This window comes from Haliotis asinina, chromosome 2 (genome assembly GCF_037392515.1).
Source record: "Haliotis asinina isolate JCU_RB_2024 chromosome 2, JCU_Hal_asi_v2, whole genome shotgun sequence".
NCBI lineage: Eukaryota > Metazoa > Mollusca > Gastropoda > Lepetellida > Haliotidae > Haliotis > Haliotis asinina.
The window spans coordinates 20,222,798-20,238,608 of record NC_090281.1 but is presented as its reverse complement, the minus strand read 5'-3'; the positions used below and the strand labels follow the sequence as shown (position 1 = coordinate 20,238,608).

Below are 15,811 nucleotides of genomic sequence, written 5' to 3'. Positions count from 1 at the left end.
GAGGGAATCATTATTTCATCTAAGGTTGTTCCAAGGTAAATTTATCTGCTTACTAAATTTATTAGTTTCAATTAAAGAATAAAGGTCTGGTACAATTGCATTGACTTTCATATCTACATGGAAATATCTGGGAATATTTTTTTAACATACTGATACAAACAAATAAAGGAACACAGAAACTGCAGTCACATTCAATCACAGAGCATGATTATTGCATCAAGTATATTGAGGCTTGCTTTTTCGTAGGTTTGGCACAATAATTTACATTTGTCTGAAAATACATAAAGCATCCGGAGAGTAGGCTGGAATTCTACTTCCAAACCCCATCACATATAAATTGTTTAGAACTATTCATAGGAAAGTCGGTATACTGTAATGCAAGAGTTATCTCCCTTCCAATTATCTGTTCCTAAGTTGAACATGGCTGACAACCAGAAAGGAAGGCTCCACTAAATGTTGCCACATTTCATGAGCAAATAGTAAATAGGTAAACTGTATATTGCGCAAGTAATGTATATTGAACTGCTTTTAATTTTGGTGACAACAGGTTAAATGGTGAAAATTACTAATAAATTCTAAGGCAACGCTTCCTTTCTAGATGTTCCTTCAGATTGTATTCTATCAGTATGCAACAATGAAATCTACAGTGGTAATGAATCTGTAAGACAATGTTGTAAAACTGAAAATCTTTTAAGTATAAAAGTTCAAAATTAAACAGATAAAATTGATGCACACATTTGATAAACAATGTGTTTACATTTTACATTTTCTTTGAAAAATATTATATTCCAATTCTTCAAAACAGTTCAAGGAAAAAATTAAATAGTAGTAACATACACACACAATTATTTACATAATGGAATATCATTACTGACATCTACTGTTTTACATTGAGATGTTCTAAATCATTAAACAGTCTCTGACGTTAAAACATATAGGCATGATGCAAGTTCAGAAACCAGGTTAGTAGCTAGCTGAATAAAATATTTTTGCTGGTTGATAAAGAACATGCTGGCAATGCAGGAATCGCAGAGCAAAACACTCCTCTGTATATGTGCGCTTATGATACAAAAAAGAGTATGTCATCAAAATAAATTATGAACTTGCGTAGCGCACTTTTGAACAATAAACTGTGGCAATGCACTTACACCATGATATAGACCATTATGTCAATACATAAGTTTCAACCACTACAGGCTTACTATAATGGAAGGTTATATAAATGACGTCTGTCTTTAGAAATCTCCTTAACATTTCCTGTTTTGACCACTATATTCTGACCAAGAACAGGAAACAGATGTAGATGATCGTTAAAATAACTGCATATCCACCGATACCCTGGATGCAAGTATGACACGGCCTGATACTTTTATTACCTGGTGACCTGGATGACACTGGAGATTCATCTGAACATATTCAATGGAGATTAATCAAGGATGCTACAGTGCTGGCCTGTTGAGACAACATGCAGTTTTACTATGGCTACCCAACACAGACATAGTGCATAGAGCCAACTACTCCATGTTTTGACCTGATGCTGATCACAATTGATGTTGACAAATACCATCTATAGACGCTGAACTGGGGACAGAACCATTGATCTGCACTCTTGGCAGACACATGATCCACTACACCACCAGGATGGCTCCTGAACATTACACATAGATGAAACTGACTAACTCCATAACAACTAACAATCACAGGATGAAGTGAATGTAATTCATCTCCATACATTCATCCTACTCTGGATTGATGGAGCTTGCGATGCACTATACGGTATGACCTCATCTTCTTTAAATAGATTTATATAAAATACCCTTACGGGTAACAAGATAACAATGCAAATTATTGTCAGGGAATCCTCAGAATAATAATGCATATTGTTCATGTTGACTGGTTACAATGTCAATAGCTTCTTTGTATTCTGTTGACAGTAATGTGTCATGAATTCATCCGTTCAAACAATTCTTGTTATTCAATGTTCCTGCAAAGATGGTTACATGAGACAGTTTAAGCAATAAACAGTTGGGAGCCTTTGAATGGGAAACTATATTCAACTACTGGCCCTAGTGTCTTTGCAAGGATTAAAGATTAACTTAACTTTTGTAAATGACCCCCAACTTGAAATGCTTCACAGTACAGTAAATCAGGACAAAGCCAGAGACTTCCGTGTAACTCACCAGCCTGCTTTGCTGATCAACTGAATGATCCGAAATGGATGACGTTGGTCAGCACAAAAAGCTGTGCATTCGAAGCAAGCCCTCTGATTGGTCGATGCTTGTTATGGAGACATTTACAGATGGTGCTTTCTTTTGAGAAGCTAATGCTGGGAAAAGATTCTTACATTTCCAAGTCAAGCAGGTGATGAAATTCAAAACTGCAGAAAGGAATGTGCAGATTTACAAAGCTTGCTTTGACCACACATCCATCTTGTCATAATACATCATACTGTGAAACATTTTGAGTTGGGGGGTCAATATTTACTGAAAACATGACGGAGACACCCTGTGTCATCACAGATTTTCACTGAAACCTTTGTGTTATTTTCAAGACTGTGTTGCCTTTTAAGGCCCTGTGTACTAGAATCTGAGTTGGAGACTATATTTTCTGATGTTGACATTAAATATTCGCAATGAATATAAAACATCAACTTAAGATAAATAAACGGTTATTGCTTACAGTCTATTGCCTTATCTGTCTATGAAATCCTAAACTGATTATCAATAACTGCAAAGCTATTTGCCAAGAGAGAGTTCCATATATAAGGATATGTAAAAGTTGAGCATTGGATGTTTTATATTGGTTATAAACAATATTGTCCAATGTCAGATGGAAAAATGTGATTGTTCCTAAATATTAGATTACACTTCCTTAAGGCGTAGATGGGGAAAATTAGACTGAAATCAGCACACACAAAGTAATAGGAAAATCTTTACTAAGAAACTGGACTCCCTGGAAACTAAAACCTTCCACTTTCTATGTGGCTTTGCAAAATTTATTATTTCTAGAGATTTTCTAATATCAAATTATTTCAGAAATGTTATTTGGTGATTCTTTGCTTGGTATTCTTACATACATATTTCACATTTTCATTTTTGTTTTTTAGTTTCACACTGAACTCAGCAATTTTCCAGATATATGAGGTGGTCAGTAAATAAACCAGCCTGTACCAAATGATCCTGTGATTGATAGCATGAGCCTCGATGGGATACAATGACATATATCAACCAAGTCAGAGAGTCTGACCACCCCATGCTGTTGTTCACCTCTTACAACAAATATGGGTTGCTGAAGATCAACTCTAACCTGACTCTTCATGGATGTAACTTTCCCCCTAGCCAAACCTTCACCTGGGAAACTTTGGCCTGGGACAATCTTTCCCAGAACCTTCCCCCTCTCCCCACTTTTCCACAGAAGAAAGAACAAAATATCCTAGTATAATAGGGAAAACTTTGGCCAGGGAGGGGGATGGGGGAACCTTTGCAGGGTAAGAATGTCTTGGGACAAAACTTCTCTAGGAAATGTTTGGCCTAAGTCAGATTTCCCTCAGTGAAAGTTTAGACCAGGTAAGAAATAGCCAGTATACATTTTGTATGTGGGGAACATTATCACTTGACAAATTTATAATAGATGCCCATACTCTTACACTGGAGTCTTCATTTTTTCAGAATGATGGAAAGGTTTCTTGTTGATATTATTCACAAGAAACATGACTGCAGGATTAAAAAGAATGTGGTTTATTCCATCCAGAAAATACAGAAGAGAATGCCCACCTGGAGTTGTAATTCTGCATTCTTCATACTTATGTAAAGAGGAAATATTTGTAATGATGTTACATCTCCAGTAAATATTAACTTACCTGAGGAGGGATATTTTCAGCATTATGATTACACAACATACACTTATATCTTTCACGCTTAGCTTTGTATACATGTTTTCCATGGCAACCCCATTACAAGCCTGAATTACACAGCAATTTTAACAAATTTGTATTATGTGGCTGAAAGTATTTTTTTCCACAGCAACCTCAAAACATGCATGCATCTGACTGGCAGTAATCCACAGCAATTTGAATGCATGCATGTATCTTTTGGTTTGTTTCCACAGCATTATATAAATGAAAGATATCTCATTAGTGAGAGTTTTCACAGCAACCTGTATCCATGCTTCTCACTGATTCATGTTTCAACAGCAATTTCAATCCATGCATCTGACTGACTTGTATTTCCACAGCAAATTCAATCCATGCGTCAGATTGGCTTGTGTTTCCATAGCAACCCAAATGCATGCCTTTGATTGGCTTATGTATCCAAAGCAACTTGAACCCATGCTTTTTGACTGGCTGTGTGTCCACAGCAATGTCAATCCATGCATGCATCTGATTGGCTGTGGTTCCACAGCAATGTCAATCCATGCATCTGATTCGCTGTGTTTTTACAGCATGTCAATCCATGCATCTGCAGATATTTGGCTTGTGTTTCCACAGCAACCCAAATGCATGCTCTTGATCTGGCTACTCACTGAGTGAATACGTCCCCTTACTGGTGGAAGTTTCATCTTATTGCCAGTGCGTTGTTTGTTCCTCTAATAAGATACACATGCTATTACAGTCTACTCTGGAAGTCTAAACAACAGTTGGCCTGTGATAGAAGTAACACCCCAGAAACAGCATTTAATTTTATCAAAAAGTCAACAATACCAGTTTTCATGAAAGATGAAGATGAATGTATCAGCAGCTAATAGTATGTGGGCACTCATCTCTCTCTCTCTCTCTCTCTCTCTGTCTTTCTCTCTCTTCCCATCTCTGTCTTTCTTCCCATCTCTGTCTGTCTCTTTCTCTCTCCATCTCTCTCTCTCTTTTTCTCTCTCTCTCTCTCTCTCTCTCTCTCACACACACACACACACACACACACACACACCTAACAATATTCTAGTACATATACAGTAAACTACTGTAAACAGACATTAAAGGCCTACCAGTTTTAATTTCTTATAAACATAGGTTACCTTACACATTTCAACTAAGAAGTAAAGGAGTTTGCTGAGATTTAAGTTGACAGATGTTATAACCGTATTATAGTCTCTTTGGACATAAATGTAGTTTACTGTATATAGGTACCTCAATAGCCCAGCATCAACAGCCTTATCCATAAACATAGTATCAGGCATCATGATATGATGCATGTTATGGTAGACAGGCAGATATCACATGGGATCACTTGATGAAACTCACAAACGTATCACACAGAGGGAATAGGGAAAAACACAGTGTATGGAAATGTTGGTTTCATGTGTTAGGTTAAGGTCAGAAAAGGCTTGATGTCCATCTGGGAAATATCTGTAGCAGAGATAATTATGCCAGGAAACAATTTCAGATAGACAGATGTAATATTGTTTTGTTATACTACACTTCTTGTCAGGTAAGAAAAAGATAGAGATGTGAAATATGAGGAGTATAGATAACACTCAAGAAACACTTACGTTACACTTTAAGAAATTAAAGCATAGGCTTAACAAGTATGCTAGTGAGAATATACACACACATATATACTAGTATATGGCTGATAGCCAGAGTCATGTTGAGATACACTCATACAACACAAAGGCAAAGAAACAAAGAGCAAATGGTCTGAATGGCATAGTTTCTACCATTTTCTTTGATAAGTTTCAAGAGATCTCACATCCAGCCAAAAATCTGCCTTAACCCTACAATGACAGTGAGTATATATCTTGCAGCATATGATTAGAAACTCAGAAATTCATGGATGACAAGAGTTTGAAATGTGTAGCTCTGATGACGTTAATGAAATGATCTTCAGGAGGGTGCAATTTCAATTTGCCTTTTTAGTCCACTAATGACTTTGTTTGTGTGAATAAAACTGAGTGAAATACAACATTAATTGATGACTTAGCTCACAATAAATGCATGTTCTTGCATTTGCAGCACAGCCAATTAATTTGTTCTTGAATGTGTGATCTGCATACACAGATGATTGAGGAAACGTGATACTATGCAGTCTTGCAGCAGCTGGGGCTGGTTTAGTAGCCTGGATGTTTACGGGTTCATTCATCATCCTGAACACCTATTTTCAATTCCCCTAATAGGTACAATTGCCCAAACCCTTTTTTACCCCCTCACTCACAACCATGGCACAGATTGCCAGTTGCTCCAGTGACTGTACAGATTATTGGTTCTCACAAGTGTCCTGGAGCAACTCTCCTCAATTGTTCTGTCACAAGAACACAGTATTTAATGGGAAAATCATTAGTAAGTGAGTGAGTTTAGTTTTACACTGCTTTTAACAACATTCCACAATAACACAGCAGGGTCACCATTGATACATTGTACTGATGTGGGGAATCAAACACACGTCTTTCAGGTGTTGAGCTAATGCTTTATTCACCTGGCTACCCCACATGCCATAATATTAATATCTGTACAAGAGATATCTTTCATCAATAATTTTTCACATTTACTGCACTTCATCTCTTTCACAAAACTTAAAAATACGTCTTTTAATCTGCACAATATATGCTGTCCATAAGACTGTGGTTAGGCCATGAAATGTAGGCCACACACTTTATCACAAATTCTGAATTCAAAATCCCATTCTTCTCAATACAGTAAGTTAAATATGTGTTTAAAGTCTGCAAGAAATGCTGATTTTCTGATTCAAATTAATCCCGTAGAGCAGACAGTTTTAATGTTTGCTAATACAGAAAACCTCTTTAACTTCAGTTGATGTTTTGATGATCAACAAGTATGGCTTGGTAGTCATGCTGATAGATCAGATGTATTAGCCTTTCATTTAGTTTTGAAAAAGGTTACAATCTCTGATTCATATCCAAGGTATGCAAGGAATGCAATTTTGATTTTGTTTTAGAACTTACAAATATTTTCAGTCAGTTCCTTATGTACCAAATTCACATTTTGAAAAATGAATCTTTTTGTTTAGTGAGTTTAGTTTACACTGCTTTTGGCAATATTCCAGCCATATCACAAGAAGGGACACCAGAAATGGGCTTCACATATTGTACCTATGTGGGAAATCGAACCTGGGTCTTCGGCATAACGAGTGAACGCTTTAACTTGGCTACCACCACCCTCTTTTTGTTTAGGATGACTGAGGCAAATGTAAAGGAACAAAGATAACTTCTAACGTTTCATCTTAGAAAGGTTGGTGCTTAAATCAAGGACCATTTAAGAATTATATTGGTGCAACTGACTTTGAGATTTTTATTAGTTTCATAAGTTTTGAAGTACTAAGTATCAAACTGCACCCTCTCAGGTTTAATGAAGATGGACTAAACATGATTGTTTCTGAGGTCTTATATGTCAATGATGCACTTGATATCGCTGATGATCTACAATGTACATGTGCATGTCATCATGCTGGAGAACTGTTAAACAGGGTGGGGGTAGGGGTGGGAAAGGGGTTGGAGGGGGAAGTTAGTGTGTGTGTGTAGCAGGAGATGGGGTGGGGAATATCCTCTTGTTGACTCTTGATGACTACATAACAACAAACTGCAATTGTAGGTCGTTGTGTGCATGCTTATCAGATATTAAGTCAACAAGAATATTCAGGTTTCTTGAAGCAGTTGTATTTCACAGCAATATTTCCCTTAACACTAAAAGAATTTGTTTCTGATGATAGTAAAGACTGGATATTCTTTTGCACTGATGTCTTATGTTTAACGTGTAACATTAAGATTTCATTTTCAGACCCTGATTTTGAAGCTTGAAAAATTATCCTTCATTAGACAAAATGGATTTGTTTGAGAACTAAACTACTGCACAAAAAGTTCTTGTCAGGCTAACAGTATATTAAAGATATACCCTGCAGCTGATGTTCTGAAGCACTACAAAGTGAATCATGTATTACCATGTCAGCTTTTGCTGGAGACAGTCAGGGAACAAAGAGTCGGGGTGTGAACGGGTTGGCAGAGGAAGAATGGATTATTAGTAAGAGCAAGCGCACACTGTATAAATGTATACTTACAAAGGAATTTCTAAACGCGAGATTGAGCGCGGACTGATCCCGAGAGACACATGTTGATGACTGCAGTATAAGGACAGTGTTATATGCAACTCAATAAGCTGTAAATAGCCTATAAAGTTAGCAAAATCGTAGCAAATCTACAAACCAAACAAACTCCAACTGAAATGAAAAGTGAGAGGTTTGTGGCAGCATTCAAACATGGTGTTCACAAATGGAATATTTCCACAAAAACTGTGCTATGGTAGGGATGAGTCCAATCCTCCTAGACATGAGAATCAGGGAAAGCACTGCTGGTTAGTTGACCATAATTTAGATACCTCAATAAAATGACTTCCCATCAAGCATTTCATTCCTCGTTGGAATTCAATGAGACAGGTTTCCAGGTAGTGGATAAGAACTGAGATGAAACATATCAGTCAGAACATGGTTTGGAATATTCATTGTCCTTCAGTTCTTCATTCTCATGTTTTGTCAAAGTTGTATTCACAAAATCGAAAAAAGACGTTTCTATTCTGATTTATAGTGTATGTTATTTTGAATGTACTGTAACTATGTAACCCACAGAGTGTAATAAAGAAAAGAAAAACATAAAACAGGAAAAAATAAAATGCTTACAGTGACTTTCAATATAAATATGATTCAAACCTGTTGAAAATGTATCTATCTAACTTCAAACACAGTAACTTCAGAAGAATGAAGAGCAAACTTAAAAGCATAGTAGAAATTGTATTTAAAAAAAAAAAAATATTTCACATTTAAACCTGAAGTTTGGAAAATAGTATATGAACAAAACATTCTATCCTACAAAGTGATGAATAAAATATTTTTCAACACTTTTGACAATTTCCATACCCAGTGAAGAGCTAGCCACCCTGTGTTAAGAACAATCGTGGGGTGTGTCTATGGATGCTAAAGGGGTCAATGGCATGTTGCAGATATTTCTTGCAGGGAACTTTCTTTCAGTGAGACAGTTGGATTTACAAAGTTTAATTGTATGGCTTCAGTATGCTCCCTGATTCTCATGGCTGTCAACAGACTATCTCTGAATCTTTCAGAGTCTCTACAAGTCAGCAAAGTCTCAAAAGGCAAAAAATTTGAACCTGTAGACAAAACGCTGCAGGCAAAGTGCAACAACCAGACACAGTGAGCTGGTTAAAAAACAGAAGAAGATTCCGTTGAGCTGAGTTGGTAAAAAATGGAATCCATGAGTGGAAAACTGTGATGTGAACTAGATTGACTGATGGAAACAGCGAATGGGTGACGAGGATCCAGGAAGTGATATCTGATATGTGATGAGGTTCTGCATCAGATAAAATCTACTCACATTCCCACGGAAAAATGAACGTTGTCTTTTTAGCTAATAAAAGACAGTAAAATACAGTAATTATTGTCATTGCTGTCTTATATAGGTATTGAAACCAAAAAAAAAATGTTGTCCAGAGGGTTGTAGGTCTAAATCATTCCAGTCCAAGACCATTTATATTTCACCCTGGTTGTCAAGGATAATCAATTGACAAAAGATAAAGGTCAACAAAATGAACAGAGGTCTGAAAACTACAGATGTTTAGATTCTGTCGTGTTTAAAAAAATACCTGTGGTACAAATTGTTTACCCTTAACCCAAGAGGACGCTAACGAAATATATCACCATTTTGCGATATCAGTGAATGTCTGGTGGAGACATGGGGTACACATACAAATATCATCAGCAACTTGAGAATAGCCGTTGGCAGTGTAGACTACAGGTTTGTCAACACAAGCTGAATCTACCAAGATGTACCGCCCACAATAGACATAAACAGTGACTGTTAGGGTGTGAAAGCGCTAACCACTGCACACTGTTCACAATGTGTTATGAGCTGAATCTGCAGCTCTTTCCAGTCTATGTGCAGGTGATGGCAGGGTGTAGCAGGGGCATGACAGGGTGTGGCAGGGTGTGGCAGCAGTTGGTTGCACAGGGAAGTGTGTAGGAGTCAGGATCACCCGCAAAGGTGGTGTACGTTCCCAGAAAATCAAAGAGTTCCATTATGAATAATACACACACATTTGCTTGTCTAGGTTACAAATACAAGCACAAAAGATTGAGATATGCTGTTCAACAACTTTTCAATTAAAATATTACACACTTCCATCATGGATCAATGTACCCTGGACTTTTAGAGACTGAAGTTTAGATACGACTTTGTGTTTACAACTAAGCATTCAATCAATTAACAGGACTGAATTAACAAATTAAAAACGTATCTAATCAATACTTTAATTCACTTCTCATACTACTGTCACTATGGAACACGTCATATTACAGACATATATTCCTTGGAGTTTTGATGTATGTAAACAATAAATCTCTCTGATTATACAAATAAATACATTCATCTACAAACTATAAGGACAGACCATTTCTTTGTGTTTTACAGATATGCCAGAAAACATCATAAATAAAAAACATGTTTCTTTTTAGATTTTCTTCATTTTTTTTGCACTTAAGGAATAACAAAAAACAGAGCATATTTTCAATAAACAAGATTGTTTTTACATCTTTCAGTTTCAGATAGGTTCTGTAAAACAAGAAATAAAATTGTCCTGGCCAAAACATTTTCCAGATTTTCTACAGTATATTTGTTGTCTAAATCTGGGTGTTACTAGGAAGTGGGTGGGTTCTTCAGGCCAATCACCTGCACATAGCTGGTTGTCAGGGGGGTACATGGGATAAACAGAACTTACTTTCACAGGAGAATGACCCATACCGCTCTATACAGAAAAGAATAAAATTCAGCATGTCAAGAAATTGTTGAAATTCTAGTTTTACAAGAATGCAGTCATTCAGTAAAGTCATGCAGAAGACAATGCAGAAAATGAACAATCTTCCCACTATTGACCAGAAAGGGAAAAAAAGATACGAATTACATAGAAATGGCTTTCACGAGCCTACTATTACAGGAAAATAGGATTTGATACAATAAACACAAGCTGGGGGTAAAAAAAGACTTATGAGGATGTAGAACACTCACCGAGGTAATATCAGATCCAGAATGGATCTGGGTTCGGTAAATGCCTAGTGGAATCTCGCAGGTAGTTGAGCATAGCTTCTGGTACAAGCGGCCATATGTACGTATCCATAGGTCATCCTTGGTTATCTTCATCTGTGGAAAGGAATGAGTGAGTGAGTGAGTGAGTGAGTGAGTGAGTGAGTGAGTGTGTGAGTGAGTGAGTGAATGTGGTTTATGCAGGACCCATCAATGTTACAGCTATATGGCAGCAGCCTGTAAATAACTGAGTCTTGACCAGACAATCCAGAGAACAACAGCATGAGCACCGATCTACACAACTAGGATACGATCACATGTCTCATATCCCAACTGCAAGCCTGACCACCTGATCCCATTCGTCGCCTGTTACAACAAACAAGGACTACTGAAAATCAATTCTGGCCCAGCTTGAATTGACAAACCTTGAAACGTAAATCTGAGAATCCTCTCTTTATTCACTCATAAATATTCCAGACATATTGGGGCTGTCTGTACATAATAGAGTACAGTATCAGCATGGATACCAATCTTGATATGATGACATTAGTCTGAACCAGGTCATCCCATTAGTTGCCTCATGGCAGGCATGGTTTCCTGAAGACCTTTGCTAGAATGGTCCTTCACAGGGTTATCATAATTTCTTGAAAGACAAGTCAAAATGTGGACTGAAGCATACAAAAGTGATTGTGCTCATGTCACTTTCATTCTAAGCCATCCATCAATGGAGGAAGAAATTCATGCACATTTCATTCTAAACAAAAAAAACCCACTAAATGTATTCATGTATCTTTCATTCTAAACAATTACACAATGGTGTGAATTCATGTCTGTTCCAGCTAATGATTCTATGAAGAAATCTCCCTACTGTCAGGGAGAAGGGCCCACAATGACTCCAAGTCTTATTTGTTGAGTCTTTTCATCAACACAGGTTTTGATGTACCAATTCAAACCTAGAATCCCAAAAGGCTGGAGCAAGTACTTGCTACTTAAGTTGATTATGATAAATGGCATGCGTTTGAACTTACACAGGCAAGATGACCAGACCCCACTGCCTGGTCTATGCCCAGTAGGAGGCGGACGAAGGTGATAAGATAATCCTTGACGAATGCCTGGTACAACAGCGTGTCCAGCATACTGGCACTGAACACATTACCTGCTGCGAAAGGCAATCGGAACATGTAGTATATGTGGGATCCTCTCTCACGCTCTTTCTGGAAACAAACACAGAGTGCTCTCAGAGAACCTGAAACTTGTCCACAATTGGGCAAAGCCCCCAAACAGTCTTGAAACTGTTTATAACCATATGAAAACTATTAATGAACTATATCATGATTGTATTTTTCAGGATATAAAATTAGCTTCCCATTTAATATTAAGTTTATATCCTGTGTCAAATAATTTTCACCTGACAAATGTTTCATAGGGAACATGTTTGCAACCAGCCAACCAACCAACCAGCCAACCCACCCACCAAGCAATCAATCAAAAGTGGTCCTGTAAAGGTTAACAGATCAACCAGTCAAATGGATTATGTCCTAACATGTGTATTATTAGTTATATTACAGTTTATTATGATACCTATTTACCCAGTACACCAATGTTGATAAATAACGTATATCAGCCACAGGCCTGTGAGTTTTAATCAACAGTCTCAAGCTGTTCGGAACAACAGTGTCGTATGACATCACTCAGCTTTGCTTATGAGTGAGTGAGTTTAGTTTTACACTGCACTCAGCAATATTCCAGCTATATTTCGGCAGTCAGTAAATAATCGAGTCTGGACTAGAGACTAGACAATCCACTGATCAACAGCATGAACATCGATCTGAATAATTGGGAACTGATGACATCTGCCAACCAAGTCAGCATTAGTCGTCACTTACAACAAGCACGGGTTACTGAAGATCAGTTCTAAGCCAGATATTCACAGGTTGCTTGGCTTATGATCTAAGCTTATTACGATTTCTGTCCTAGCTATTCTAGTTACTTTTTCCAACTTGGAAATGGTGAGGGCATATCTGTCTTTGGCTCGGAACTGCATGAACCTCATATTGGAAGCTTGTGATAATTCTGTGATAATGTTGGCTGTAGGGAATAACCTGGAATAAAACACAAAATAATAATAATAATAATAATAATGGTCATTTATTATGTGCTATAATCCACACATTAGTGCATGCTCAAAGCACAGGATAAGAGTTTGAGTGTCAAAACTATACAGAGGTAAAAAAGATAAGTCTTCAGCTTTGACTTGAAAGCAGTCAGTCTTTGGACAGGCAGTGAATTCCATAGCCCTGACGCTGCATGAAAGAATGACCGTTTATCAAATGAGGAGAGTCGGAAAGTTGGCACAGTAGGTGGGAGCTGGTCCTAAGATTGAAGAATTCTGGCTGGTGTGTATACAGTGATACATAATATACAACTTCCTACCAACTGTACACTCATTAAAACCATAATCAATGACATCAGAGGAAAGGGCGTAATCTCTTGGCATTACATAGATCCATTTATACAGGACAAAAATAGTTAGAGATATTTGGAAAGTTTGAAATCATTAATAATGATACATTTATTCACTGACACACTGACAAAATATCAATCATAAAAATATCAATATCCCTAACTTAATTTGTCCAGTATATTCACTGAATATGAAAGAATGGATGACTCTAGCTTTTGTTACCTAGTCTTGAGTAACAGTGATTCAGTAACATTACATCACATCAATATAATGTTGTTGATTTATAAATGTGGCAATCGGCAATATTTCAGAAATATGACTGCAGTCTGCAAATAATCACATCTGGACCAGAAAATCCATTGATGGACATACAAGCACTGATTCATGTCCTTGGGGCGTGATGACAGGTACCACCAAGGTTCATTGTCTGACCTGTCAAACCACGGATTTGTGTTATGATGAGCATAGTGTCAGTGAACAAATTCTAAACTCAGCTGATTTTGGTGATTTTTGCTTAAAGTGTGACAGTTTAATGACACATCGTGACACACATCAGGACCTTTGGTCCATGCAGTTTTGATAAGATGAAAATGAATCAACCACACAGAGCCTGAACACCTGCTCCATTCAGTCGCTTCTCCAGACAAGCAAAGGTAGTTGGAGACACAAAATCTCCATTGGCCATCAGCATAATGTGAGAGTAACGTCAGACATCATGTCAAATGTTGATTTTTAAAAAGGATTTTGAGCCATATCATGCTTTGTAGAAAAGTTGTGTCGAGTACCTACCTGAATATAGTCTGTACAGATACAATTGTGTTACTGTCAGCCAGCGTCTCCTCTTCTCTGGACGTGGAGCTCTCCTTGTTGACAATCACAACATTACCTGCATGGTTGATTCCTGCCCGTAACAGGTCATCCAGGCTGTAAACATAGGAACAATAGTATGAGAATTTAGTCAGCTGTAAACATAGGAACATTAGTATGAGAAACAATAGTATGAGAATTTAGTCAGCTGTAAAAATAGGAACAATAGTATTAGAACTGAGTCAAGTGGGCTGTAAAAGTAGGAACAATAGTATGAGAATTGAGTCATCCAGGCTGTAAAAGTAGGAACAATAGTCTAAGAATTGAGCCATCCAGGCTGTAAAAGTAGGAACAACAGTGTAAGAATTGAGCCATCCAGACTGTAAAAATAGGAACAATAGTATGAGAATTGAGTCATCCAGGCTGTAAAAATAGGAACAATAGTATGAGAATTGAGTCATCCAGACTGTAAAAATAGGAACAATAGTACTAGAATTGAGTCATCCAGGCTGTAAACATAGGAACAATAGTATGAGAATTGAGTCATGTTGTGGGCTGTACACATACAGTGTGCACTGAGAATGCTTAAGCATGGATACATGCATGGTACAAATATGCTAAGATTATCATAAATAAGGATTGTATCATCAAAGGTGCTAGAAAGGACTTTCCAACCAGGTACCCATTTTCTGCTAGGAGAACTGAGGCAATTTTTTAACCAACTCATTTGCCTTAGGTGAGACCACATGTATCACATGCTTTGCTGTGGGGCAGGACTGATGTACTTAAGACTCTCAAGAGTCCACTGTCACCTATCCAAGGACTGTGCCACAGCCACCTGGATACCCCACTCAGAGCCTCCAGGCCAACCCATCCTTGTTTTAGTGTATTTATGTTGAGCACCAGGAAGGGTGACAAGTAGTACCAAGGGAAGACACATCCCGGTTTTTCAACAATCCACCTTCCCCTTTCCTCTAAACCACAGACGAACAAATGACATATAGACCAGGCATGATATGATAATACATCAGACGATTCTCAAAGCAGTGGATCTTTTTGATATATCAATAGACAGTCTAAATTTACAGCTAGCCAGTCCGATGGTCTGATGAAAACATTGGATAACCTGTTCCATACATTTGAGTAAAAATGTCTGGTCTAGTTAGATCCATTTGGGGATAGTAACATTTGATTTCATACACAGATTTTGAAGTAACCAGTCCTGATGTCTGGCTGGTTTTTTTCATACATTAATTAAGGGGCTAGCAGTAGACATAGAGAACTGTGATAACAGGGTAGCATTATAAATACTTCAGGGGTGTGTAACAAACTGTTTCTCTATTGCCTGAATACATTTTGCAGTGTTGACACAATTTTGAACCAACACATGAAGCCACTGGTTTATTCCTGCAGAAAAGAAACCAGCAACTGCTCTGCCCAATGACAGCCCACAGGATTCTATGTACCACAGTCTTGCAGTGATATACAGACTGCATCAAATTCTGACAAGGTTCT

General features: G+C 37.5%; 1 protein-coding gene across 1 annotated transcript in view; it reads right to left on the bottom strand.

Annotated features, from left to right (window-relative positions):
* LOC137273373 (potassium channel subfamily T member 2-like) overlaps positions 1-15,811 on the bottom strand; it is a 155,815-nt gene that overhangs the window by 12,241 nt on the left and 127,763 nt on the right. Inside the window, exons 21-27 of the mRNA XM_067805994.1 lie at positions 14,279-14,413; positions 13,016-13,127; positions 12,054-12,239; positions 11,011-11,142; positions 10,724-10,750; positions 8,001-8,060; positions 4,522-4,584 (exon numbers count right to left, since the gene is read on the bottom strand). Of these exons, the coding sequence (XP_067662095.1) occupies positions 4,522-4,584; positions 8,001-8,060; positions 10,724-10,750; positions 11,011-11,142; positions 12,054-12,239; positions 13,016-13,127; positions 14,279-14,413 (715 nt within the window). The remainder of the gene's footprint in view (positions 1-4,521; positions 4,585-8,000; positions 8,061-10,723; positions 10,751-11,010; positions 11,143-12,053; positions 12,240-13,015; positions 13,128-14,278; positions 14,414-15,811) is intronic.